Source organism: Beta vulgaris, chromosome 2 (assembly GCF_026745355.1).
Source record: "Beta vulgaris subsp. vulgaris cultivar EL10 chromosome 2, EL10.2, whole genome shotgun sequence".
NCBI classification, from domain to species: domain Eukaryota; kingdom Viridiplantae; phylum Streptophyta; class Magnoliopsida; order Caryophyllales; family Amaranthaceae; genus Beta; species Beta vulgaris.
The window spans coordinates 13005534-13033248 of NC_079203.1; the positions used below are offsets into that span (position 1 = coordinate 13005534).

At 35.6% G+C, this 27715-nt stretch overlaps 1 protein-coding gene across 2 annotated transcripts in view; it reads left to right on the forward strand.

Annotated features, from left to right (window-relative positions):
- The window catches only part of LOC104887312 (CSC1-like protein HYP1), a 30462-nt gene extending 11279 nt beyond the window's left edge, over window positions 1–19183 (forward strand). Inside the window, exons 4-11 of one of the 2 annotated variants that reach the window (XM_010671927.4) lie at window positions 5048–5111; window positions 5454–5663; window positions 7236–7424; window positions 9098–9396; window positions 10061–10337; window positions 13630–13902; window positions 17052–17285; window positions 18765–19183. In XM_010671927.4, the coding sequence (XP_010670229.2) occupies window positions 5048–5111; window positions 5454–5663; window positions 7236–7424; window positions 9098–9396; window positions 10061–10337; window positions 13630–13902; window positions 17052–17285; window positions 18765–18926 (1708 nt within the window). In that variant the 3' untranslated portion in view covers window positions 18927–19183. The remainder of the gene's footprint in view (window positions 1–5047; window positions 5112–5453; window positions 5664–7235; window positions 7425–9097; window positions 9397–10060; window positions 10338–13629; window positions 13903–17051; window positions 17286–18764) is intronic. The other variant, XM_010671926.4, reaches the window with a different exon arrangement.
- The last annotated feature ends 8532 nt before the right edge of the window (window positions 19184–27715 follow it).

Consider the following 27715-nt stretch of genomic DNA (forward strand, 5'->3'; position numbering starts at 1 on the left):
TTCAATTGCAATCTTCTTTGCTATGTCCAAGGAATCATGAAAAACCGCTTTCTTTATATCGCTAAAAAAACGAAACCAACTCTTTTATTATTTCGATAACATGTATAAGCACATCATTTGATTGTAAATTCTCACTAACCAAATTAACACCATATAATATGTCAAACCAGATAATAATTGTCATCAAAAATTCAAAATCACTCAACTCATTTGTCGTTAGAGATTTAGTTTCACTTCTTATTTTAGAATCATTTTCTCCTACTTGAAGCAAATCTTCTCTTATTTCGAGCATTTGAAACCTTATAGCTCTAACACTATCGATGCGACTCTCTCACCGAGTGGATGACAATGACTTAAGAGTCAATCCTTTCATTGTATTTCAAAATTGGTCATCTGTTTGTAGAGCATGCAAATATTGTGTAGATACATTGTATGATACAAAAAAAATCTCTGTCTTTTGACACAAGTATTAGCCTTATCACACAATGCTAAGTTAAGACTATGACAACCGCAAGGAGTATAAAGGGCCTGGAGATTTTTATCTAAAAGTTTATTTTGTACTCCTTAATGTTTTTCGTACATATTAGATCCATGATCATAGCCTTGTTCTCGGACATTATCTATATCAACATTAAGATCTTTCAACTCATTTTGCAAAACATAAAAAAATCCTTGACCACTTGTATCATTCACATTCAAAAATCTCAAAAAAGACTCCTCGATTATAATAGAATTCGAAGCAAAGTTAAGGACATTTGTTCTTGGTGACTAATATCAGGAGTGCAATCAAGGATTACGGAGAAATACTTTGCTTGTTTTATTTTTTTAATGATTTCAGTTTTGATTGCAGAACCAAGCAAATGTATAATCTCATTTTGAATGTTATGACAAAGATGGTGAATATGTATTTCATCATTGCTGATGCGCCTAACTTGTTCATGAACAACTAGATCAAACTCTGCCAGCATTTCAATTAAGCCCAATAAATTACCATTACTCTTTTGGTATTTTCTCATTTGAACCACGAAAGGCTAAGTTATGTTTTGCAAGAAATTTTACAACTGAAATTATTCTTAATAAAACCTTTTTCCAATGCTTTTTCTCTTTTAAATTTTTTATTGAGTTACTTTGTCAATAGTCTCATTTTTTTGAAGTCTTACACGCAAATCATACCCAGTTGTCATATTCTTAAAACGTTCCATACTTGTCTCATGGTCCTTAAGTCTTGTACTAATATGAGACCAATCACCAAAACCTCCATTAATTAATTGACTTTTTCCATTGCCTTTTTTAAAAATTTTACAGCAAAAACAAAAAAACTTTGTCAAGCTCTTTTGAATAAACAAGCCATTCTCTATCACATCTTTCTCCATTTGACAAGATTCGAGTACATAAAGTCATAGAAAATCGCTTAGATAACTTGTCTTTAGGACCTTTTATAATAGTTTAGTGAGAATGATATTGGTGGTAATGAAAATGATGTTCATGCTAAAAGTGATAGTGGTGTGAATGAAGATAATAATCCCATTGAAAATGATAATGTTGCGAACAAAAATAATCATAGCTTGGATGAAAGTAATGACAATCAATTTGGCCTTGATGTATTTGATCCACGAAATTGGAATGCTCTTAATTCTAAAATGATCGAAGTGTTGTAGAAAAGGGACCCAAAAGAGACTTGTCTATTATAAAAGGTTCTAAAGACAAGATATCTAAGCGATTTTCTTCGACTTTATATACTAGAATCTTGTCAAATGCAAAAAGATGTGATAGAGAATGACTTGTTTATTCAAAAGAGCTTGACAAAGTTTTTTGTTTTTGCTGTAAAACTTTTAAAAAAGGCAATGGAAGAAGTCAATTAATTAATGGAGGTTTTGGTGATTGGTCTCATATTAGTACAATACTTAAGGAGCATGAGACAAGTATGAAACATTTTAAGAATATGGCAACTTGGTATGATTTGCGTGTAAGACTTCAAAAAAATGAGACTATTGACAAAGTTACTCAAAAAAAAATTAAAAAGAGAAAGAGCATTGGAAAAAGGTTTTAGTAAGAATAATTTCAGTTGAAAAATTTCGTGCAAAACATAAATTAGCCTTTCGTGGCTCAAATGAGAAAATACCAAAAGAGTAATGGTAATTTATTGGGCTTAATTGAAATGCTGGCAGAGTTTGATCTAGTTGTTCATGAACATGTTAGGCGCATTAGCAATGATGAAATACATATTCACCATCTTTGTCATAACATTCAAAATGAGATTATACATTTGCTTGGTTCTGCAATCAAAACTGAAATCATTAAGAAAATAAAACAAGCAAAGTATTTCTCCGTAATCCTTGATTGCACTCCTGATATTAGTCACCCAAAACAAATGTCCTTAACTTTGCTTTGAGTTCTATTATAATCGAGGAGTCTTTTTTGGGATTTTTGAATGTGAATGATACAAGTGGTCAACGATTTTTTTACGTTTTGCAAAATGAGTTGAAAGATCTTAATCTTGATATAGATAATGTCCGAGAACAAGGCTATGACAATGGATCTAATATGAAGGGAAAACATTAAGGAGTACAAAATAAACTTTTAGATATAAATCCCCAGGCCCTTTATACTCCTTCTGGTTGTCTTAGTCTTAACTTAGCATTGTGTGATATGGCTAATACTTGTGTCAAAGCTAGAGATTTTTTTGGTATCATACAACATATCTACACAATATTTGCATGCTTGACAAAAAGATGGCAAATTTTGAAAGACAATGAAAGGATTGACTCTTAAGTCGTTGTCATCCATTCGTTGAGAAAGTCGCATCGATAGTGTTAGAGCTATAAGGTTTCAAATGCTCGAAATAAGAGAAGATTTGCTTCAAGTAAGAGAAAATGATAATGATTCTAAAATAAGAAGTGAAGCTAAATCTCTAGCGACAAATGAGTCGAGTGATTTTGAATTTTTGATGACAATTATTATCTGGTTTGACATATTATATGTTGTTAATTTGGTTAGGAAGAATTTACAATCAAAGGATGTGCTTATACATGTTATCGAAAAAATAAAGAGTTGATTTCATTTTTTGAGAGATATAAAGAAAGCGGTTTTCATGATGCCTTGGACGTAGCAAAGAAGATTGCAATTGAAATGGACATTGATCCTACTTTTCTCGTGAAAAGCGTGTCATTAGGAGACAATGTTCTTTTATGAGAATTCAACTAATACTTAATCTGTTGTTGCTTCCCAATCTCTAGAAGAATCATTCACACTTAATTATTTCTTATATATTGTTGACCAAACTATTCTTTCTCCTAGTAAGAGATTTGACAATATCAAGAATATGAAAATATTTTTGGATTCTTTTTTAGTTCTAAACAACTATATTCTTTTGATGATGAGAGTCTAAGGTCTTATTGTAGAGGTTTGGAAAAAGCAATGGAAAAAGATGGACAATCTGATATTGATAGGTTCAAATTGTTTTTCGAGTTGCAAATGGTTAAAGAATGCTTGCCAGACGAAAACTTGGGCCCTTTAGAAATGTTAAAGTTTGTAAAACATCTTGATTTTTTTCCTAATTTAGGTATTGCATATAGAATCATGTTGACTATTCTTGTTACTGTTGCATCTGCAAAAAGAAATTTTTCAAAGTTCAAATTGTTGAAGTCCTATTTGCATTCTACAATGTCATAAGAAAGACTTAATGGACTAGCCGTGATAGCAATAGAGAAAGATATTTGGAAAAAGTTGATTATGAAGATCTGGTGGACGATTTCGCTTCCAAGAATGCTAGAAGGATAGCTTTGTTTAAATAAAAGATCCTACTAGATTTTTTTTATAGTTTTGGTTTATTTATCAAACTGTAAGGAGCGATTTATGATAAATAATAATAAAAAAAATTATTTTTTTGAAGGCCCCCATTTCGATGAGTAACACAGGGTCTCCATATTCCATGAGACGGCCCTGGCTATTCTCCTAGTGAACCCAATACAAGAAAATGGCAGCCAAGTATGAAAAACTTCATCCAAGGAAAGGTCCTGGAAATTCATCCTAGAGGGCTTTCCATGGGGAGTAGAGGACCTGTCAAAATTAAATTTGCTATAGTGAGGTTGAGGAAGTTCAGATTGAACTGGGATAACTTTTTGACCTCTTTATGCTATAGGTTTTACAATATGAATTCGAGAGCGTACCTATAATTTGACTTCCACGAAATATGCTATCATGACCTGTGAAATAAGTTAACGTTATTAGATTTCCCGTCAAAAAACCCGTAAATGTTATTGCAAGGACTTTCCAGACATCACCAATATCATTATTATTGACAATTGATGATAATGCGTAGTATATTCCATTATTGTTCTAATCATCAATTTCCTTTGCCTCTTTATTAGGCTTTTGGTGATTGAACCACTAGTATATCATTTTATTGATTATTGTTCCTTTTTAAGGTTAAATTTTTATTCTGTTACTACCTCCATTTTCTAAAATCTTCCCATTTGCAAATTTGACACTATTCATAAGTAAAAAGAATCTTCTTAATTCTTTCCAATATATAAGAAAAAGATATAGTCAATGTGAGGATTTGTTTCAATCGTCTAAATAAGTACATTAATAATATCAAATTTTTATAATTTCTGTAATTAAAGATACTAATTATTTAAAACGTGCACTGGTAAACGTGAAAAGTGAAAATAGGAAGATCTTTGTGGAACGGAGGGAGTATTATCTATTTGAAGAAAGAGCAATATGGCTTTGTTTTGTAGACAACCTAATAGTTGCTTATGTCTCTTCCTTTGGCACCAAAGACATATAATAAAAAATGCAATACAAGTTAGGTTTTTTTTTGCTTTCGAGTAACAGTCTACTATATCAGTAGGTCTATAGTTGTGTCAACATGCTATGGTTCGTCATTAGAATCTATGGAGCATGTTTCAGTTCTCAGTCTCTTCCTTTGTAAGGCTATTTTAAGATTTAAGAACTCTTGTTTGCTGTGGTTCATCATTTCAATCTATGGAATACTTTTCAGTTTTCACTTTATACTAATTTTATGCAGCTTTTCTTTTTGAAGGTTATGGGTTCACTTTTGTGCTGCTTATGTTTTTACTGGGGCCGTGTGTTATCTGCTTTATTATGTAAGTACATTATACACCTAACCACCTTCTGGTGTCACGGTGAACTTGTCATTTAGGATTTACATGTTTTACTGCAAGTGAATGCTAGAATGACCTGGTCATAATAAAATATTGTTTTAGTTTCCTATTTTTATATTTTTCCCTTTTACAAGTTAGTATTAGCAAGGTAACTTGACTAGTTCCTTTGCCTTGTGAAATCATTCATTTTTCTAGGACAAGATGAAAGATCTCACTGAAAACTTACAGCAGCTTGCCAAAATAAGGCTAAGAGAACATGACTTCTTATGAGCTAAGAGGAAAGGGAGTGGATTATTAAAATAATCAAATTGGTATAAATTGCAGGAATATAAGATGATATCTTTGAAGCGGATTGCTTGCTTCTATGCATCCCAACCTAAGGCTCACCTGTTTACAGTCTTAGTTCGTGGTATTCCCGTTACGGCTGGAAGCAGCTTTAGTGACAGCATTGATCAGTTCTTTAAAGAGTATCATCCTTTGACATATCTTTCACACACAGTTGTTCGTCGGACAAGCAAACTTCAACAGCTTACGGTAAGAATAATACTTGTAAGGGAATGAGAAAACAACTGTATTACTAATTTCTGTGTTTATAATTCAATGAAGTGGACAAGAGTTTTTCAAAAGAATGATGACAATTCAAATGAGGTTCAAATGAGGGACGGTCTTTCAGTCATTTAATAAAAGATAACATTTTATAGGAAGTAAATGTACTGTAATATTTTATAATGAAGTTTGTGAATGAGGCTTTGAAAGCTTTGATAAGATGTGCACTCTTTTACGTGGTACACCTGCTCATGTTATTAGAGAAAAATTACCGTCTCAGGACTTGGGACTCAGGACTCTGGTTGCATATCTGCATGAATATTATGGTAATGGAGATCACAAAATTCACAATGGTTTAGCTTTTCAAAAGTATGTAATGTAGAAGTTTGCAAAATATCTTTAAGTTTGTTAAAGAGACCATGATTAGGCAAAGTTGAAGGAAATTAAAGTTTATAAGGTAGATTATTTGGCTTCTTGGGATCTAGAGGCTGTGTCTTTTATGCAACCCGAACAAACTCCATCCACCTTTAGTTGTTACAGATTATCTTAGGTCTCCTTCGTCCGTTTGCATTTGAAAAAAATTCAATAAACCAGTTAGATGACAAACAAGCACTCTTGTCCGCTGTTGAACCTCCTTCATACTGCTTATATTCTGTCCCATCATTCTCTATGCCAAAGCTCTGGACATGCTATTGTAACAACTTTGTATGTGTGAATTCCAATTTTCTAAAATATTGGTACATATTGATATGATTTCCAGAGCTGTATGTGAAAGGCTGTTCTTGCGTTTGAAGCTGCTAGGCGCTAGCTAGTTCTCTTCTTCCATTGCTGTTGGTCATATTAAGATATTGCAATTCTTTTATGTAGTTTGCATCCCACCAAGACTTGTTTGTGTTTGCTTTCGTTACGTATGCCATGTGCATAACCTCAGTTATAAACTGTCTCTAGAGTTCTCCTACTGTATTTCAAAGTTAGCATTGATGCTTTTGATTAGCCCTTTAACTTTGAAATCTTTGAGCAACACACATTTAAGGTAGTTCTAATTTTGTCTCATAAGTCAATCCATGATCAACAAAGAAGTTAATCAGATCCCAGTTACCATAAACAAATTACAAGTGGAAAAGCAATTACATCCGTGATGTAGTTTTCTGTGGGAATTGCTGCTTATAAGCTTTCTTGGCTTTGCTTAATTACCAATAAAGAAGTACCTCGGCTTGCTGCTGGTATGAAAGCAAGATTCACTTCAGTGGCTTCTAGTTCATTACTTCAATGGTGAACTGACATAGCTGGAACTTTCTTTGAGCCTCATGTGGTTTTTTTACCCTTTCTTCTTTCTTTGCTCACATTGATAAATGAATTGAGAACACTCATATTCTGTCATGTGTGGCATATGACTTTTCACTTCTCCACATGAACAAAACACTCACTCTGTCCATGTGGTACAATTGAATCTTCACTTCCCCACACGAGAAAAGGAGAAAGACACATGTTTAAACCTCCTTTTAGATTCTAGTTTCTGCATTTATATAACACTCCGTACATAAATTTAATTTGTTATAGAATGATGCAGAGAAAATGTATGGGACAGTTGCCCAGATAAAATCTGAAGAACATACTAGTCAAAGATCAATTTATAATGGTTTCTTTGGGCTATTTGGCAATAGACATCGTCATATGCGTACGCTAGAGAAAAGATTGGAGGATATGGAGGATAGTATGAGGTTGGAACAATCTTCATTACCTGAAAAGGTTTGTGCTTATTTTCTGCATGCATTTAGTGAAGATGTTCAGCATAAAATTGATCTAATGTTGCTTGTACAAGGAGTGGTCTAGGAATGGTAACGGGTAGGTCCTAAACCCATAGTCCCATACTAGGGTCTGAAAAAAGAACCTGATTGGTACCTGTAGGGTCTTACAAGTCCAGGATTCAAATGGGTCCTAAACTTGGTATTCTCAATATTTCTGTGGCCTATTTTTTGGCATGTAAACCGAAAAAAGAAGCCAACGCATGATTACTAATGAAGGAACTAGCGTATGTTGAAGACAAAAAAGAACATATAGGTCAATCCTAGACCAATCTTATACTAAACATCCTGGTTCCAGAGTTAAAATTTGTTTAAATTTTAGTTTCATAAAAATACTTCCCTGGTTGGAACTCTTTTACATATTGTTTTGAAAGAAAAATGGTTATTAATGTCACTTTTCAAGTATAACCAAAAACACAGGATTACAGTTGATAATTAAAATAACTTTGGTTAACAAAGTGAAAATCCAAAACTTAGGGTTACCATGGAGAATTTTCCAAAAGATGGAGGAAGCATCAAGGTGTATTGGTTGCATTTGTGGAGGCCTATGTAGGAAAATATTGGACTCAGTTCCAGACCCTACCCAAAGGCCAAAATCACCTAGATCCAAGTATGAAACATTAGACCCATACTCTAAAATAGGAAGGATCCAAGTGGGTCTGGGTAGACTTTTGGTCCCACTGCGTGAGACTTAGACAATTAATTTTGAGATAACTGCAATGATTTTAATTCTTTGAAAAAGGGTATAAACTCTGGAGCAGTCACCTACAAGTCCTGTTCTGTTTTGAATTTTTTTTGATCCCTTTATGTTCTAGATTTTCCTTTTTAGATTCAAGGATTATTCGTTGCGTACTAGTTTAAAGTTACATGCTAAAACAAGATAGGATTCATCAGGTTAGTGAATTCTTTCAACAGTTTTTCAAGTTATGATGGAGCTCAGAGTTGGTACGTGGATTAAAAAGGCACATGTTGACAATGCTGGCGATTACTTGCTGATGTTGCTGTAGTGTAATTAGAATCAACTCTGTTTTTTTCATTAATGATGGCCAACTAACTAAAGAGTGGAACATGGCTCTGTCTGGCCTCTGCCTTTCTTTTCTCTTTCTCTAGGTGGCACTCTCGGAGGTTTTTCAATGGACACTAAGAATATTTTAGCTGTCTCTTATCTATTCTTTTGCATTTCTCCTAGTTATTTTATTTTTCTATTACTTTACTTACATGTAAATTTCTCCTCTCCCTGAACCTCTGACTTATTATTGATCATTATTGGGGCTGTGTACGACTGTACGTATCTTTGTGTCCGCTTCAATGTACTTGAAAACTGGGGTTTTACAGAAATTTTGTACAACTAAAGCAATCGGAAGACATTTTAGATGATTGATTCTTGCTGTTCGTGTGCGTGAAGCACACACCTTATCTGATAGCCCTGGATACCTTATGCGCCTGGATGCGCCCTTCAAAGCTAAAAATGGATAGTATTTCTTGATGACATATGCTTCACAATTGCTCTACCATCTAACATTTACATAATTACAACACTTGAAAATTTTTGTATCGGTGTGCAGCAGAGAAAATATTTATATCTGATAACTCCTGCTCTTAAGTTGTGATTTTTAGGAAGTTCCAGCTGCCTTTGTTTCTTTCAAGTCGCAATATGGTGCTGCAATAGCCTTACACATCCAACAGGGGGTGAATCCGACAGAGTGGGTCATTGAACAAGCTCCTGAACCTGATGATGTTTATTGGCCTTTCTTTTCTACTTCGTTCTTCAGGAGATGGATTTGCAAATTGGTGGTACTTGTTGCTTCGGCTGTTCTTATAGTTTTGTTCCTTGGTACTGTTGTAATTGTGCAAGGTCTTACACACCTGGAACAGCTGGAGAAATATTTTCCTTTCCTTAAAAGCATCCTAACAATGTGAGTGTTTAGCTTTATATTTCATCATGCCTTGGTGTGATATTAAAACACTTCCATAAGGAAGTCATCCTATTGCTTAATATAACTATTTTTCTATATGATGAGGAAATGACATGATTGAGGTTTGGCTGTGGGGCTATGCTGCTGTGGAGGTTGTATATAATCTAGAAACCCCACATCTTATGAAAATTAATCTCATTTTAGACAAAGACATAAACTACATTTGTCCCAAATTGTTCAATGAACTTCTGAAGTAGCAATTGATATTTCCGTCCATTGCTATTTGGATGGCCAATTTTTTTTACCCCCTTATCCGTAGGGTTTGATGTATGACAATGAAAAGAGGCAAGGAGGAGCAGACACCAGGGGATGGAGAGAAAAGGGATAGAGAGATTATGTGGTTTCTCCTTTCAGTAGCTTTGTATTGAATTCAAAGGATGAATTGTATATGTGGAAGTGGTTTCCAGGAATACATGATTAATGTGCAATTTAATATGATTGGCTTTCGGGTTTCTTATTAATGCAATTCGTGTGTGATGTAGACAAATGTTATCTTACTCCGTTTAGGGGTATTATTCAGCTATCTCTAGCAAGCAGTTCTCAATATGCTCGACTTGCATCATCTTTTTGAGTAATCGTTGACTTTTTTTATTTTGAAATGCAGAGCTTTTGTGAGTCAGGTGATAACTGGATATCTTCCAAGTCTCATACTTCAGTCGTTTCTATATTTTATACCACCCATTATGAAGATGTTGTCCTCTATTCAAGGTTACATATCCATGAGTGGGATACAGAAAAGTGCTTGTGGTAAGATGCTCTGGTTTACGATATGGAATATATTCTTCGCAAATGTGCTATCAGGAACAGCTTTATCTCAAGTCAAATTGATTTTTGAACCCAAAAAAATCCCTGAAATACTTGCTGAAGGTGTTCCTGCTCAGGTGAATATCTCATCTGGTCCAGTTATGCCTTTTTAGTTGGAATGGTGTGCTCTAGTTACTTATTACTTATGTATAGATCTTTCAAAACGAGGTAGGGAAGGGAGGAGAAAAGAGTGGATGATTTGTATATTTATCTATGTAAATGCTGTCTCCTCTATACTCACGGATCAAGAGATACTATATTTGCGATGTTGTAGCCGGGTTCAGAAATTTCTTGCGGCATTTCAGGTGTTTTAGGTCTCAATATTAATTTAGGACAGATCTCTTTGTGTGGGATTAGTTTGGACGTATCATGTCTCGCTTTTTTGTTGTTGCTTGCTAGGTGTGACTGTGTGAATTCAACACTTTACCTCTCACCTATCAAATCGTCCCTTTGGTTAGTTTTCTACAGGACATTCTTTTTGTGACCGAGTGATGGAGAGAATCAAATTGATGGATGGAGAGGATGTATTACTGTATTTACCTTTGGACAGAGTATAACTCTGAATCAGTCTCTTCTTTCATAATTCCTTTTAGTTCTTATTTTTTTGTTTAGGCTCTATGTTGGTGTTGCTAAAAACGTTAAGAGGGTTTTGAGAAGTTCCATTGGTTTGGAGTGGGGCAGGATAAGAGGGATCACCTTATGGGGGTGGCGTCAAGATAACCGACATAAGGAGGTGGTCTTGGTCCTGAATATGGTATCCAAGAGGTTTCCTTGCGGGAAATGGCTATAATAATTCCCTTTGACCTGCATTCCCTTGGCACCAAGTGTGTAGGATCAAGCGGTCTTTAGAGGAATTATATGATGCTCTGTTAGGTACATGATCTCTTGCTTCGGTTAGTGTCGTAATCCCCCAGGGGATATGTCCTTGCCTTTTCCTTTTTCCCTGGTAAGAGTTAAACTTAAGTTAGGGAGAAAATTAAGTTGCAAGAACATTCTTAGGCAGGGGAGGTGCTTTATTCCATATCTTTGCCGCTTACGTGTTACCTTTTCTTTGCAAAATGTTTCCCTTTTTCAGTTTGTGGGGATTAAATGTTTGTTTTCTTTTTCGAGTCTCTCCTTTTCTCAGCCTTAGGGTTTAGACTTAGGCAAGGTCACAGTAGGGTGTTGTGCTTTTATAATCTCCTTTTTAAAGAGTCTGCTTGGCGGATTCTGTGAACCATTCCTTTCGTAGATCATTTTTCAGATGTCTTTATATGTCTTTAGTTATTCCCTTCCAGTTTCCAATTATATCTTATAGTCAAAGGCTCTTTAGATAATTTAGGTACTTTTGTTGTCTGCGTACTTCGATAGACTTTTTTGTTGGCAATTTGTAAGATGAGAGACCCAATAAGTGTCATATGGGTGGTAAGTGAGTTGTCTGGTAGCCAAAAAAATTTGCATTGTGAGTTGGGCATTAATTTCAAGAATATGTTTCCCATCATGGTTATCATTCGGGTTGTCCAAGTTCCAGATCTCTAAGGAACCATCTTTAGATGCATTGATAATTGATTTGATTTTAGGAGAAAATCAGAAACTTCTTGTGGGCTGTTATTCCCTAGGTTCACGGATGGAAAAGAGCTATGGGATGTTTGGAGGAGTGTCTTGTAGTTGGGATTGATTCTCTCTGGTTTTCACCAATGGGTGTGTTTCTTTATCTAGGCTTAACTTATACTCAGCAGGATGCTTTTTGTATTAGTTGTTTCTGTAGGAAATAGCTACTTTCCCCAATGTTAGTTTTATATTTAATTTCCACTATTTTTTTTCCTAAGAAAAGAGAAGCAAAAAGAGAAACAACATGATGTAGTCCATATGAAGTGTCTTCATTATAAGCTGCCACATGGTATCAAAATTCAATAACAGGCGCCACAATATAAGAGATCAAGAATATATTCCAATCTTGATATTGAGCAAAAAGTGACTAGATGCGTCTTTTGAAGATGAAAGCTATCATCGAGAAGGAAGAAATTTTGGGATCTGAATCTGGAGGGTGAAGCAATTCACTCAAGGCGTATAGGCTTCAGTGATCATGTGATGGCAACTTCCCTTCCCTCGCGATTCTTATTCCCCCCCCACCCCCCCCCCCCCCCCCCCACAATCGATCTACCAAGTACCAACTATCTGAAATGTTGGCAAACGGGGTCTATAGTAGTGACCAACACTATCTTTTCCTGATCATCATGGCTTTTTCCTTTTGTCCCTCTTTTATGGGCACTCAAAACTCAAGTGACCTTTCTTCTTGCAAGATCAACACTCTTTTCAGGTCCTTCTGCACTCACTTTGTGCTTATTCTTCTTTTGCGCAGCATTAGTCTTTCAGACTGCTGTTCAAATCTCTTTTCTTTCAGAACCTAAAGAAAATGGTCAGATCAATCATAGTTAAAGAAAGAAGGAGTTTCACGGGAAAGAGTGGTTGTCAAAGACTCAAAGGACTTCAGCAGACTTCCTGGTCACTGATCACGATCAATCATTTTGACTCTCACTGCTACCAATTCTTTGATCATCTTCTTTATCTTGTCTAAGTGCTGAGACAATTTCATTGCCTCTCTTGCATCTTGTTTGGAAAAATCGTTGCCGAAGAAACTTCATGTTCACCATTGTCACTCCTCATCTGTGCTCCTTGAGGTTTTTTTTCCTTCTTTTTTCACTTTCCTTATCTAGTTGCTAGGGTTTGTCATTGTTTTTGTAATGTCTCGAGTACTAATAGATCTACTTGGTCTTATCAATCAGATGAGTCAGACTCCTAGGATTGTACCTGTACTTGATACTTGTAAGTTGTAAGTTTCAACCAAATCTACATTGCGTGTAAAGCAGCTCTCATAGAACAACTATGGTTATGCCCTCTAGCTTCTTGATGCACCTATATACCTACCATTTACCAAGCAAAGAACAACTTAGATTTATTGTCCCTGGGAATTCATTGATAAGACCTCACCTACCCCTACTCTTATACACGTTTGCTAGGAAGAAACAGCAGCTGAATAGCTAGGCAAAGAAGTAATTCAATGCACCAGTTAGTCAAGTTAGTTTGGTGATTCTGAGGCGGAAGAATATTCTTACATTTGCTCGAAGTTGATTACTGATTTAGTTGAAGGCAAGACAAAGTGAGAGAGAGGAAGATAGAAGAATAGCAAGATTTAACAAGTAACTGAGAGCACCTATAGTTACTGATATTTGATTACTTGTTTCTTTGGATTCCTTGCTAAGAGTTTTGATTACAGAGGAGTATTCCTTACTGAAAATTTGAACTTTTATGGTATATTCTGTAGAAAGCTCACTTTAAATTGCCCAAATTTGGTCATATATTTATGCTGGTTTTCAACTTCGACTGCAGGCTTCATTCTTCATTTCATATGTTGTAACAAGCGGTTGGACTAGTTTATCTTCAGAGCTGTTTCAGCTTTTCAATCTCATCTGCAGTCACTTGCGGAGGCTTTTTGCTAAAGAGACGGAAGATTTGACAACCTCACCGATTCCTTATGAAAGTGAAATTCCCAGGATCCTCTTTTTTGTGCTTCTTGGAATAACTTATTTCTTTCTCGCCCCTCTGATTTTGCCGTTCATTCTGGTGTACTTTTGTATGGGATATCTGATATTTCGAAATCAGGTTAGTTGATTTAATTCTCTTCTTTGCTTATACTTTTTCGACTCTTTTGCACTTGGCATAACTTACAAGAGAAGCTGCTAATGTGAGAGGCTAGGTTTAAAGCAATTTCACAGTTTCATCGACTTTTTTTATTTTCCTTACATCTGCTTAATGAACTTTTTTTTGTTGATCTTTTACTGCGTCACTCACTCATTTATTCCGAATACACCAATCATGATTGTGCATTGTGGTTGGTTAGGTGGATAGATACTAATTGCTGAACTTTATTTAGACATGGGTGTTGTTGATTTTCTAAGTTTATCTAGAGATAAACTTAACTGGGCTATACATGTTAAAGAGTTGCTGCATTGACTTTTGAACTCACTGTAGAGGCATACTGAGTACAAGTCCCTTCTTATTATGGTTGATGCTTGTTGGAGATATTGCTTTGGCAATTGACAATGATTGTTCATGTTGAAGAATCAGCGGATGAGTTGTGGTTAGGGGTGAAATGCCACTCGAACCCAGAGCTAGCTGGTACCCCTAAGCGTTGAGGGCATGAGGTGCAGCAGTTGACTGGACATCTAGGGGTAAAGCACTGTTTCGGTGCGGGCCGTAAGGGCAGTACCAAATCGAGGCAAACTCGTTTGGTAAAAGCCAAAATTTCTTTGGAAAAACAAGTAATGAACAAAAAACTGAAATCTTCATCTCTATTTTTTTGAGGGAAAAATAATATACTCATTTTTATTTACTGCTAGATGTAAACTCTCAAATGCAAGAATGTAACTACAACATTAAAAGAATATTCCGGTATGCTTCAGGTTTACGTAGTAGACTCTACAGAGAAAAAGAATATATAAAATGATGTACCCAACAAGTCATCAACAGAGTCCTTGGCATTCGGCTGTCAATGTTAATACTCTTCTCTTTGAATGCATCTTAGGGACAAAAACGAAAAAACAAATGAGAGGTTTTTTCCGTTGGTCAAGCTAGTGCTTGCTAATGTCTTTGCTGTTTTATTTGGATTATAGTCAACTTTGTGTAAGTGTCCTGGAGTGGACCGTTTTTCTTCAGCCTAATAAATTGGTCCTTTTTGTGTGACATGGACACCATAGAACTGGTTACTTGTTACACTGGCTGAACTGGGGCCCTGGCTTAAGTGGGTTGATTTGATTGTTTTTCTCAAAAGACTCTAAATTTTACATATGATGTTTCTTGTTCCTAACTTTACCAATTGATTTTCTTTTCTCAATTAGAACATATTTACTAACTAAATTGTTTTGTATTATTTAAAACTTGCTGTTAAGGATTAAGTAGATTTTGTTAATTAAATGAATCTTTATCAAACTGAACTTTTCTGGTAGAAACAGACTTTTACTAATTAAACCTGCTTTTATTGATTCTCTAATGTTTTTGTCCTTTGTAGTTACTCTTTTTTACGACTAAACAGATTTTAGCTTACTAAACATTTTTTTGCTGATAAAAAGTGGAAATCTGGTGTGTGTGCATATATATATATATATATATATATATATATATATATATATATATATATGTTAATAAATTCATTTAAGAATATCAAAATCTTCCAACCAAAGGAAAATTGCCAAAATAAAAAATCAACAATATACTTAGACAGCATTATAGTCATGTAAAGAAACGATCATTTTAATGAGTTACATAATTTTAGTTTGTGTAAGGCAATTACATAGAGGATAATAAGGTCAGATCAAGAACTTATCTAAACTTATTTTTGTTGAAAAATAACGTTTAAATAAAAAAAATGGGGAGAAAAAAAGTCGGATCGTAGTCGGATGTTAGGATTTTAAGTTGGATCGGACTCGGAGTCATTTTGTGTAAGTCATTTTTAATGAAAAAAACTGTGAACTTAAATTATTACAATGAGTTGTCGTTGCATGTATTGCATGCATGTAAAACTAGCTACTTGACATTACGAAATATCACATGAAAAAATTATCTTCGCACATATCGCGTGCTTAGAAAGCTAGTAGTTTCTTAAGTTGAAGAGAAGGCCTTATCTATTTACTTCCTGCATTCTTTTTTGATTGCAACATATCATTTTCACGGACCTCGATGCAAACTTTGGCTATTATTATCTTTAATTACTTCTAACTAAAAATTATATAAAGTCAATAGTTTGAAAATACACATTGAGACGAATCTAGCAATATATCACTTGATAATTATTATTGATTACATGTGAATATATAAAAGTCGAAGTTTGTCAATTTTGACCAAAAAAAGATAGGTTGCAAATAAAAAACAGCGGAGGAATTATATTATTAATAAAACGCATGGGCAAGCATTGTATGCCACCACGTGTCACCCCGCCTCGTACGCTGATGTGCCGCTGCTTCGTCTGCAACATAACATTTCTTTAGAAAGTGACCAAAAAGTTTACATATGAAGTCTTGAACTTGTGACCTCTTACTTTATGATGTTATGATCTTACCACTAACTGTCACTTGTGCTTGTGGCCGCAAACTATACTTTCTTTGGGATATTTGCTCAGGTCCAACAACTAGTTTGTATTATACCGTGTTCAAATTTGACTAAAGACGGAGAATTTCAAACTTAATATTTTAGAAACAAATTTGGAAATATTAGGTTTCATTGACAAGTAAAAGATTACATATATCATGACCAAAAAACCAAATAAAAAACTGAAATCATGTCTCTGCTTTCAGGGCATAAATCATGGAGTTTCTTTTAAATCTGGTCCAAAAGTGTTGGTTAAGCTTCATATTAATTTGTAATATAAGGGACATTAATTTGAGCATATTTCTATTTATCTTACGTTCTCTTGGGAGTAATCAAAATCTCTTAGCTCTATATTTGTTCTGTCACCAAATCTTGAAAGCTATCATCTATATCACCCCTGTTGATGGTGCTCCATAGTGAGTCAGCTGCCATGGACATGATAGTCTTCAAAGGAGGTTTTCGAGTTCTCTCTTAATGTCCTTTCTTAATTACTCTTGCTTAAACTTCAACTTTGTTTCCTACAGTGTCCAGTGGCTAACTTGGGGCGTGCACCCTTCACACAATGGCTGAAAAGTTTCAGCTTGTATCTAGCAAATCTTGTAACCTGTAGGCTTTGTTTTTCTCAGTTGTATAATGGTTGATTATATGTATTACTCTCTTGATTGCAGCTTTTGAATGTCTATGCACCAAAGTATGAAACTGGTGGCAATTACTGGCCTATAGTGCATAATTCAACAATATTATCTCTGGTCCTCATGCACATTATAGCATTTGGAATTTTTGGGCTGAAGGTTCTGCCTCTGGCATCTACCCTGATCATTCCTTTGCCTATACTCACGCTTTTATTTAATGAGTACTGCCGTAAACGTTTCCTGCCCTTATTTAAGGCGTTTCCTGCTGAGGTATTCCTCTCTCTCAATTTTTTAAGTATGCAGTTTAGCTGAGTATTTTGTTTCGTCTGGTATTATGCATGCTCCAAGGGTGAAGCCAGACTTGGTTAAGGAGGGGGGCAAAATATATTTCCCTTTTTAATATTATTACATTGTGAGTGGACACTTTACTGATATTCTTAATTTTCTTTTATTTGAGCCTTTTATATATTATAGATACGGTTGGCCTTAGTGGCGGATCCATAATTTTTATGTAGGGTAAGCCAAACTTAATGTGATAATTTTGTATCAAAAGTTATATACTAGGTCACTCATTTTTTTAGTGAATAAGAAGGGGCAAGGCCCAACAACAAAACGGTCACTCATAATTAAAGTACTTTATATCATTTTTTTTTGGGTAATTTTGCGATTGAGTAGATAGATATGATAAGGAAATAATAGGATACATTTATTTGAGTGAGAGGGTGGGTGACCTTAACATTTTAGTAGTGGGAAGATTATCATGTGTTAAGATAATAAAGAGATCATATTGAACATTAAAGTAATAAAAATAGTATTAGGTGACAGATAGTATGAAGAGTATTATGACACAAATGTGTACTAAAAAAAGTATTTGTTAAGGGACAATGTTCAATATTATGTAATGATAATAATGCTCATGCTTGAAAATTTTATTATTCCTATAGCAATAATTAAGTACTGCTCTAAGAAATAAAGATAATGACAGAAATTAGAAAGTGAAAACAACATAAGAAATCATGTTAAGCAATCATAGTTAGACTAAATAAAAGGAAGAAGAAGAAAAAAAACCAAAACTACAAACAAGAGAAAGCCAACGCTCAAAACAAGAAACCAAAAAAGCAAAAATTAATTCACTTTGCCGAATCGAACACGCAACCCTTACATAATCTTCAATGTTTCTTCTACTGCTCTACGATCTTCATTTTAGATTGTCAGAGCAAAGATGGATATATTATATATCAAAGCAAAGACAACACCTTGCTGTGCTAAATCAACAGTAATCACCTTGCTGTTTCCCTAACAAAACATATACATGGAATAGGTTATTCCTAGTTGACTATAAATATAGGTTATGGAATAGGAACAATTGTAGTGAATAGAGAAGCCAAGATGTGAGGTGTTTGGGGTATACACGGGTTAGGGCTTTTATCTAGGGAATTATGGTTCTAGGATGATCAGCCGAGACATCTTGGAATCTTTGTAAGTCATCATATACATCATTGAAAGTCCTAGAGCATGTGGTTTTCTTCAGGAGTTTAATGTTAAATCTTTCCCTCTGATACCTATTGTTGTTTCTTGTGTTATTTTTATGTGATTATTGCTTCCGAATATATAATTGAGTCCGATCCTAACATCTTTGTTACAGGTATCATTCTTGAATTGTATTAAATCATCTGGCTTGAAAAATGTTTGTCCTTAATTCGCAACAACATCTTCTAAACTAAAATTGTATAATTGTTCTTGTTGCAGTGTTTGATCAAAAAGGATAGAGAAGAACACAATGATCCTAGAATGGGAGAATTTCTTGAGAAATTGATGTCTGCATATGAAGATCCAGTTCTGAAGCCAACTCAATATTCTAGGAACGCTGATTCACAAACCTCTCCTCTTCTTCAATCTAGAGAAATTTGAATTGCTAGCATATGTTGGAGAGCATATTTTTGAATTATATATGGAAATGGTTTATCATATTTTATACTTCATATAGCTCCAAAGGAATTATGCAATTTCTATATGTAACTATGTTCAAAAGGTTCCTTCCGCTGTTTGTGTTAATGGATGGCATGTTCTATGTTTTGATTCATGCTTGTAAGCCCTTTTTTTTTCATTTTTTTTGGTATATAAAGATGTTATTATCAAAGTGAGATAAACATCAATCCCAAAGCTTATTACCTAGCCACCTCATCAAACTAAGCATACATGAGAAAGAAACCAATTAACTAGTATAGCTTATGTTCTTAACTCCTATACGATTATGAAACATCAGGATTTGTACTTGCTGCACAATATCATGTGCCTTCAGTTGTGACTGCATTCTAGATTTCCAACTGCTTGGCTGGTTGTTGTATTCCGTCCAAGGCAGCACATTACCTCAAACTTCCTCAACAAATTTACATTAAAAAAAGAGATGTTTTAATTTAGCTCCGTCATTACACAACATACACATGATCATATTGCACCCCTACTCTTTGTCGATTATTGCATTTCCCAGTCTTGCAAGTATGGATAACTAAGTGATGGATGTACACTTGGAAGGAGCAGGATTATTGCATAATATCTTCTTTCAGTCAACTTTTTCATGTGAGCTTTTGGGAAGCATGTACATCTTTCTTATAGAGTAGTTGTCATTATACAACAAGTCATGTCCTCCATTCACTTGTTCAAACAACTCTAGAGCACTCAGCATTTTCCTTGCAATCGAAGAGGCTTGTTTTGGCATCTCTAGGATTGTAAGGTTTCTAATTCTGACATAATAGTGATGAATCCATTTCACTCAAAATTTATCATTTTTTCGCAATATTCCAAAGAAGCCTAGATGTCAGTTTGATTCCAAAATTTGATATCCAACCTTCAGCTGTCTTAGGTAAATAGAGGGTCTCCCAAGCTACCAGACCTCTTCTAGTTGCACTAGATTTACCACTCCACAAAAAAGTCGTACAAGTAGGTTCAAGAAGTTTTATAACTTTTAAGGACAAAAACAAAATTTACACTGGTAAGATTGAAATCGCATAAGCACATATTCTATTAACCGTATTCTGCCAGCACACAATGGATGTGTGGAATACTAGCAATCAATCTTGTGGAGAATTTTCTTGATCAAAGGCCAATATTGCATCGCAGAGAGTGTCTTAGTAGACAGAGGGAACCCAAGATATTGGAAGAGTAGTTACCCTCTATTCCACCCGATTGTGCAACAATCCTATTATACCACCATAGGCACTACTCCAAAATACACAGAACACTTGGACAAATAGCTTTCAACCCAGACACCTCACAAAAGTGAGTGAACATTCTATTCACATGTATCACAAACTAAGTATCACCCCTAGTGAAATGTAACAAATCATCTGCAAAGCAAACATGGGTTAAGTTGAACTTCTTGTATTTAAGGTGAAATTTGAAAAACAGGTTGTTCTTTAAACCCAACAAAGTTTTGCTAAGATACTCCATGCTAAGAACAAATGATAAGGAGAAATGGGATCTCCTTGTCTAAGTACTTTCATTCCCTCCAAAGGCTTTAAAAGATTACCATCGACTTTAAAAAGTGTAAGAAACTGTGGATAAGCAAACCATTATCCATTCAACATATGCATACGGGAAACCTATCTCCAACATCAAAGACTTCATGAACAGCCATTCAACGAGTCCACTCATGGTACACCCAGGGGCATTTATGTAATTAATTGCAAGTTAAGGGGCACGCTGGTAAATTTGGGGTAATAAATGACAAAAAGCAAAAGGCAAAAATCTGAATCCAATTATTCTTTCTCACTCTTCCTTCAATTCGAAACCTTATAAACAGAAAAAAAATGGAGAAACCAACACAACCTTGCGGATCATTAATGGCGGATTCAACTCAAACACAACAATGGAGATCTGAAATTCGCTCATTTCTCTCAATTCTTTCTCGCTGGAAAAATCTGATTTTCAATTCTTCTCTCTCTCCTCCTTCCAAACCTTCCAAACACAACAATGAAGATCTGAAATTTACGGAAAAACAAATTCCAGATCTGAAATTCGCGAGATGAACGATGAGATGATGATGACGCAGACTCGAGATGATGATGATGAGGCGACTGAAGAGACCCACGACCCATCCACGACGATGATGAAGACCCATGACCCAGATTTGATTATGTTTTTGCTCATTTGTTTTGTTGTTGTTGTTTTCCTCATTTCCCCTCAGTTATTCGTATTGCATAAACCAGATGTTTTTGGTTGTTTTACATGATCAGAACATGAACAAAATTATGGGTGCTGATTTTGAATTATCATTGTAGGAATGAGCAAATGTATTCTGCAATAATTTTGAATTCTAATGTTCAAATGAGTCAAGCATCTATGCTCATTTAGAATGATTGAAGATTATGTGTACATTTACATAATTTGTGTTGGATGATTATTGGTGCTTAGTCAACTCTTATGTACTTGCTCTAGTCTTTTTTTTTCTATTCATTTTATCTCTTTCTTCATTTTCTTTTTTGCTCACCTGTAATTAGTTCGTTTTCCTAACTGCTCATTTGCACCAAGTTTGCTCATTTTCTTAGATGAGTAGAAATACTTGCTCATCTGCTCATCTGCTCATTTTACTCATTTGCTCATTTTGATCATTTGCTCATTTGCCCATTTGCTTATTTGGCGAAAATAGCCTTGGGTGTACCATGAGCATGGTACACCCAGGTTTACTATAAAGATTCTCGCCATTCAACCTAATCATAAGCCTTTTGGAGGTCAATCTTCACCATACACCTAGGAGAAATATGCTTCATGACATAACCTTTGATGAGCTCATGACTCAATGTTATCAAAGATGACTCTTTCTTTTACAAAAGCAGCTTGAATCTCCCCCACAAAGTAACTAAAACAACTTGCATTATATTAGTAAGAGCTTTAGAGATGATTTTGTCAAAGCACAATAAAATATGCGATGTGCCTAAAGTTTTTAACAGAAGAAGCATTTTCTACTTTAAGCAACAAGGTTACATATGTGCAATTGATAGCCTTGGGTAGAAAATCAGAATCTTGGAATTCTATAATAGCACTAACAACATCATTGCCAATAATTGGCCAAGCGTGTTTGAAAAAATACGTATTTAAATCATCATGTTCAGGAGCTTTGGAAGAATCGATGCCAAAAATTACAGCATAAATTTTCTCGGTTGTGAAAGGAAGCCACATGTCATGTTATTGTATATCATTGAGAATAGGCCCCTTTTTATGATGTTTCTATCTACCATAGGTAAATTATAAGCAGCACTCCCTATAAGTTGACCATAAAACTGTCTGGCCTCTTCACTGATCATCTCCTCACTATGGCATTTGTTACAGTCCTCCTTTACTAACACCTTGATGGAATTTCGAGCATGCCTCATCTTGGTGTAAGAATGAAAGTACTTGGTGTTAGCATCTCCAAGCTTAATCCAGTCAGTTTTAGACTTTTTGTGCCATATCTTCTCTTCGATTATGCTCCATTTCTCCAGATTACGCAACAACATCTTCTCAACATCAATTAGCTCTCTGTTGTTATTGTCTCTAGCAAGGTTTTGTTGCTGAGCTTGCAATTCTTACACTAGTAGAAAAATGACGATTTGCGTCACCCCAAGTGCATCGCATGGAAGCCCAAACGACGCAAAAACGTAATTTGCGTCGCACGCAAAGAAGAGTGTGACGCACAACATGGGTCCATAAGCACCAGATACGAGCTATATGCATCGCACGTGCCTTAGGTGCGTTGCAAAAGCTCAATCTGCGGCGGACCCTCAGTCCCATACGACGCAAATCGTCTCATCCTTGGATTTAAAAAAAATCACACTATCTACGTCGCACGTGCCTTAGGTGCGTTGCAAAAGCTCAATATCCGTCGGACCCTTAGGCCCATCCGACACAAATTACCCTTTACCCCACAACGTTTTCGCCCAAATAGTATACCCAACGACATTATTCGTTTTGGAGCCCTAAGTTACATGCATAAGAACCCCTCACTATCTCTTCTCACTCACCCCCAAACGACGTTGCTTCTCACCCAACAACATTATCTTGCTGGCGCTCCCTCACTCTCACCGGCGACGTTGCTTCTCCGGCGAAATCAAGACCCCTCTTCGGTAGTTTTTGGTTTTGCAGATTCGCACTTTCTCTCTCTCATTCTCGGTGCGATTTTATCTCTCTCATTCTCAGTGGTGCGACTTCGCCAGCACACTCTCTCTCACCGGTGCCACTTTGCCGCACTCTCTCTCTCGTTGGTGCCACTTTGCCTCACTCATGTCTCATCCCACACTCTCTCTTTCACTTGGTGGTCCGACTCACTCTCTTTCTCTCTCACTTGCCGCCGCTTACACCGATCTGCCGCCGTCGCTGCGGACTGACTTGCCGCCGTCGGTGCCGCTGCCGGCAATGTATGTAATTCTTTTTTTTTTAATTTTTTTGTATTAATTTACATTTATCATGTATTTTCAAGTTCTCTTAATCTTTTAGGGGTTGCTTTGAATAATTTTAGTTTTAATTTTTGTTAAGTGGTTAAAATTAGAATTCAAACCATGATAAACATGCGTGAAATAATTTTGAGATTGAATTTAGGATGTTTGTATAGTTTGTGTAGTGTATAGTTTCTTGAATACTCACTTTAGAATTATGTGTTTCGATTATGAGTTAGAATTCTTGAATGCTCACTTTAGAATTATGTGTTTCCATTATGAGTTAGAATTCTTGAATGCTCCACTAGTGGAAAAAATCTTATATATCACTTAGTAACAGATGTGGTTTTTACAAAACCGCATCAAAAAATCAATTAAAAATGGAAAGGAAAGCTGGAAGGAAAATTTGATGCGGTCCTCTTGTGGACCGCATCAGATTAAACAAACTGATGTGGTTTTTCAAAAATCTGATGCGGTTTGGTGAACCGCATCAGATTTTCTATTTTTCAAAAAAAAACCCAAACGCGGCCCATTTAAAACCCCCAGCCATTCACTCTTGTCTCTCTCCTCCGCTTTCTTTCTCACTTAAACCCTAAATTCCCTCCTCTTCCTTCTCTCATCCGCCCCCTCCCCTTACCTCTCCTCACTGAAACCCTAAACTCCCTCCTCTTCCCTCACTCATCCGCCCCCCCTTATCCTTCTCTAAACAACAACGTTTTTTTCAATTCGTTCATGGTTAGTTGTTTTCGTTCATTAGTTTCAAGCGTTCATTTTTCACCGGCGACTTTCATCAGTGAAGACCAACGATGGTTGTTGTTCACCGGCGATTCGTTCGTTCATTGTTTACTTGTCTCTTGTCGCTTGCCATTCTCATATCCTCTCTCAATCTTTGTCGCCGACAAGTGCTCGTCGTCGCCTCAACAAGTGCTCGTCGTCGCCTCAACAAGTGCTCGTCGCCGCTTCAAAAACGTTTGTAATTCCAGATCTAGAATTTTTTTAAGTTAGGCTTCCATTTTTTTTTTCGTATTTTTGTTAATGGCATTTTAATTTTCTTTTCGTATCTTTATTTTAATTAGTTCGTTAGTTTGTATATTTGGTTTATAATTTTTGTTTGTTTATAATTTTGCATGTTTTCTGTGTTTTTAATTTTATAAATTTCGTATTTTTGTATATAATTTTGTATATATACTGTGTTTATAATTTTGTATATTTGGTTTGTATGATTTTGTATATTCATAGTTTGTTCATTTTTGTGTTTTTTACATTGGGATACAAAGATTTGGCACACAAATTCCTTACCACCTGCTGTGGGTGGTGCAATTTTTTATATTTAATATCATTGTTTACTGGTGCGGTTCTGTTCAAAATCGCATTTGTAAATATTTAATACCTGCTTCGAGCCCATCCGATGCTGACCAAAACCGCATCAGTAAGCTCGATGTTGACCGCATCGGATGGACTTTTTTCCACTAGGTCTCGCTTTAGAATTTCAAACTTATGTCATTCCTTTACATTGTACTTCAGTTGCCACCTTAGTGCTCGTCGATTTGCAAGTTCTCCAAGCTCGCGTCGTGGTGCTTGTCTTCGCTGCTCCTTGAGAGTAAAGGTATGTATTATACCTTTTTGTTATTTTTTGATTTACGTTAATGTAACCATTAGTTTGGATTTGTGGATTTGTCTATGTGAATTGTTTGTTTATTATGTGATTAGGAAAGTATATGTTGAATTATAACCAAACCTATATGGACATACCTTAATGGGGTGTGGAGGGAAATCTAAGGAATGGATTGGTTTGTGTTGTTTAATTGGAATGTGCATCATTTGCCTAGAAACCCGTTCGAGTTTCTTATCTCACTTAGGATGTGAATGAATGTTTGGTTTTCAATTCTAAGAAAGATCCCGCTCATTTCCCTAAGCGTTCTCTGGGTACATATGTAGGTAGTTTAACTACTATCTTCATGTGTACTTAGAGAACTGTAGGGAATGCTGCCAATTTTTCTTAGAATTGAAAACCAAATGTTCATTCACTAGTGAGATGAGAAACTCAAGGATGGGTTAGGTTGGAGTGATAAGGACCCAAATGGTCATGACTGCATTTGATAAACGACTTTGAATGATGCGATCGATTGTGTTCTTGCTTGGTGTCTCTAGTGTATGAATATGGATCGAAACTGGATGTATGGTAATCGGATTTCGGCGACATTTCTACAAGGGGTTGATGAATTTATCAGGGTTGTGTTAGAACATCATTCGCATAATGGGTCAAAGTTAGTCTTGTGTCCTTGTTGTGATTGCAATAACTCAAGGGGTATCGTGATGTGGATCAAATTAAAGATCATATGATTTGTCGTGGGTTTAAGAGTAACTATACTAGGTTGACATCATAGGGTATGAGCTCCACTAGCTTGTGTGATGATTTGCATGCTGATCACATTGAGGTTGAGGTTGAGGTTGAGGTTGAGGTTGAAGTTGAAGGAGATGATGATAATGAGAATGACAGGTTAGATGATGAGAATGATAAGGTAGATGATGAGAATGATAGGGTAGATGAGATGTTGTACAATTTGAGGATAAAGGAACCGATCGTCCGCATATGTATGATAGTATTTTAAGTGCTGTGGACACACTTATGTATCAGGGGTGTAAGAATTTCACTAAACTTTCTGACATCCTCACATTGTTCAATATGAAATCGAAGCATAGTTAGACAGATAAAAGTCTAAGTGATTTGTTCACTTTTTTATAAGAATTGCTACCTGAAGGGAATGAAATGCCCAACTCTACCTACAAGGCAAAGAAATTGTTGTGTCCCTTAGGTAGGGAATATGAGAAGATACATGCATGTCAAAATGATTGCGTGTTGTATCAAAACGAGTACAAGAATTTGCGTGAGTGTCCTAGGTGTGGAATGTCTCGATACAAGATAAAGGAGAATAATGATGAGGGGATGAGAAAGAAAGAAACTCCGACGAAAGTTTTTTGGTATCATCCAATCATTCCGAGATTTAGGTGTTTATTTTCGAATGAAAATAATGCTAAATTATTAAGGTGGCATGCGGACGAGAGGAAGAAAGATGGGATGCTTAGACATCCGGCCGATTCTCCGAAACAGAGAAATATCGATCGGAAGTTTTCCAAATTTGGTAAAGAACCTCGAAATATCAGGCTTGGACTTTGTACAGATGGGATGAACCCATTTGGCACACTAGGTACCCAACATAACACTTGGCCGGTTCTACTGACAATTTATAATCTCCCTCCCTATTTATGTACGAAGCTTAAATTTATTATGTTATCGCTTCTTATTTCAGGTCCTAAGCAACCCGAAAACGACATAGATGTGTATCTTGAACCACTCCTTCAAGATCTAAAAGTGTTGTGGGGATGACGGTTTCAATGTTCGATGCATATGCGAAAACTAAATTCACATTGCATGCCATGATATTTTGCACGGTTAATGATTTCCTGGCTTATGAGAATTTGTCAGGGTATACAGTTAAAGGAGCAAAGGCATGCCCTATTTGTGATGAGGATATGGTTAATGAGCGGTTACATCATTGTGGGAAGAATGTGAACCTGTATTATCGTACATGGCTTCCTTTAGATCATCCATTTCGTAAGAAGAAAAAGTTGTTCGACGGAAAAGTGGAGATGAGAGAAGCCTTGTACCTTTACATGGAAAAGAGGTTTCTAAGAGGGTAAAGGATATTGGAACAATTTTTGGCAAGACTTTCAAAAGTGTCTCAAAGAACTTATACAAGAAAAGGTCTAAGTTTTGGAACCTTCCGTAATGGGAATGTTTGGCAGTCAAACATTTTCTTGATCTAATGCACATTGAGAAAAATGTTTGTGATGCCATTGTCCGAACATTGTGGTATATCCCTGGGAAGACAAAAGATGGAGTTGAAGATAGGAAAGACATTGCTAAAATGGGCAGACCAGAACTAGTAGGGGTGTTCATGGGTGGTTAACCGTCCCGAAACAATATTTCGGTTCGGTAACCGGAAGTTTCGGTACGCTCTTTTTGCGAACCGTAACCGTTTAATCCGGTTACCGCCTAAGCGGTTAACCGTTTTTTTCAGTATGGTTTTTCGGTTAACCATTAACCATTGTTTAAGTTATACTATTATGTTTTACTTAATGTAAATATATATTTTCAATTTTTTGTGCATATATTTTAATATTATATATACTCTAATAAAAAATGTATTATAAAGTGGATAATAAATCAATTGGAAAACATAACTAACACTAAGAATTCACTTCATTTCCTAATTACAATGTTTATAT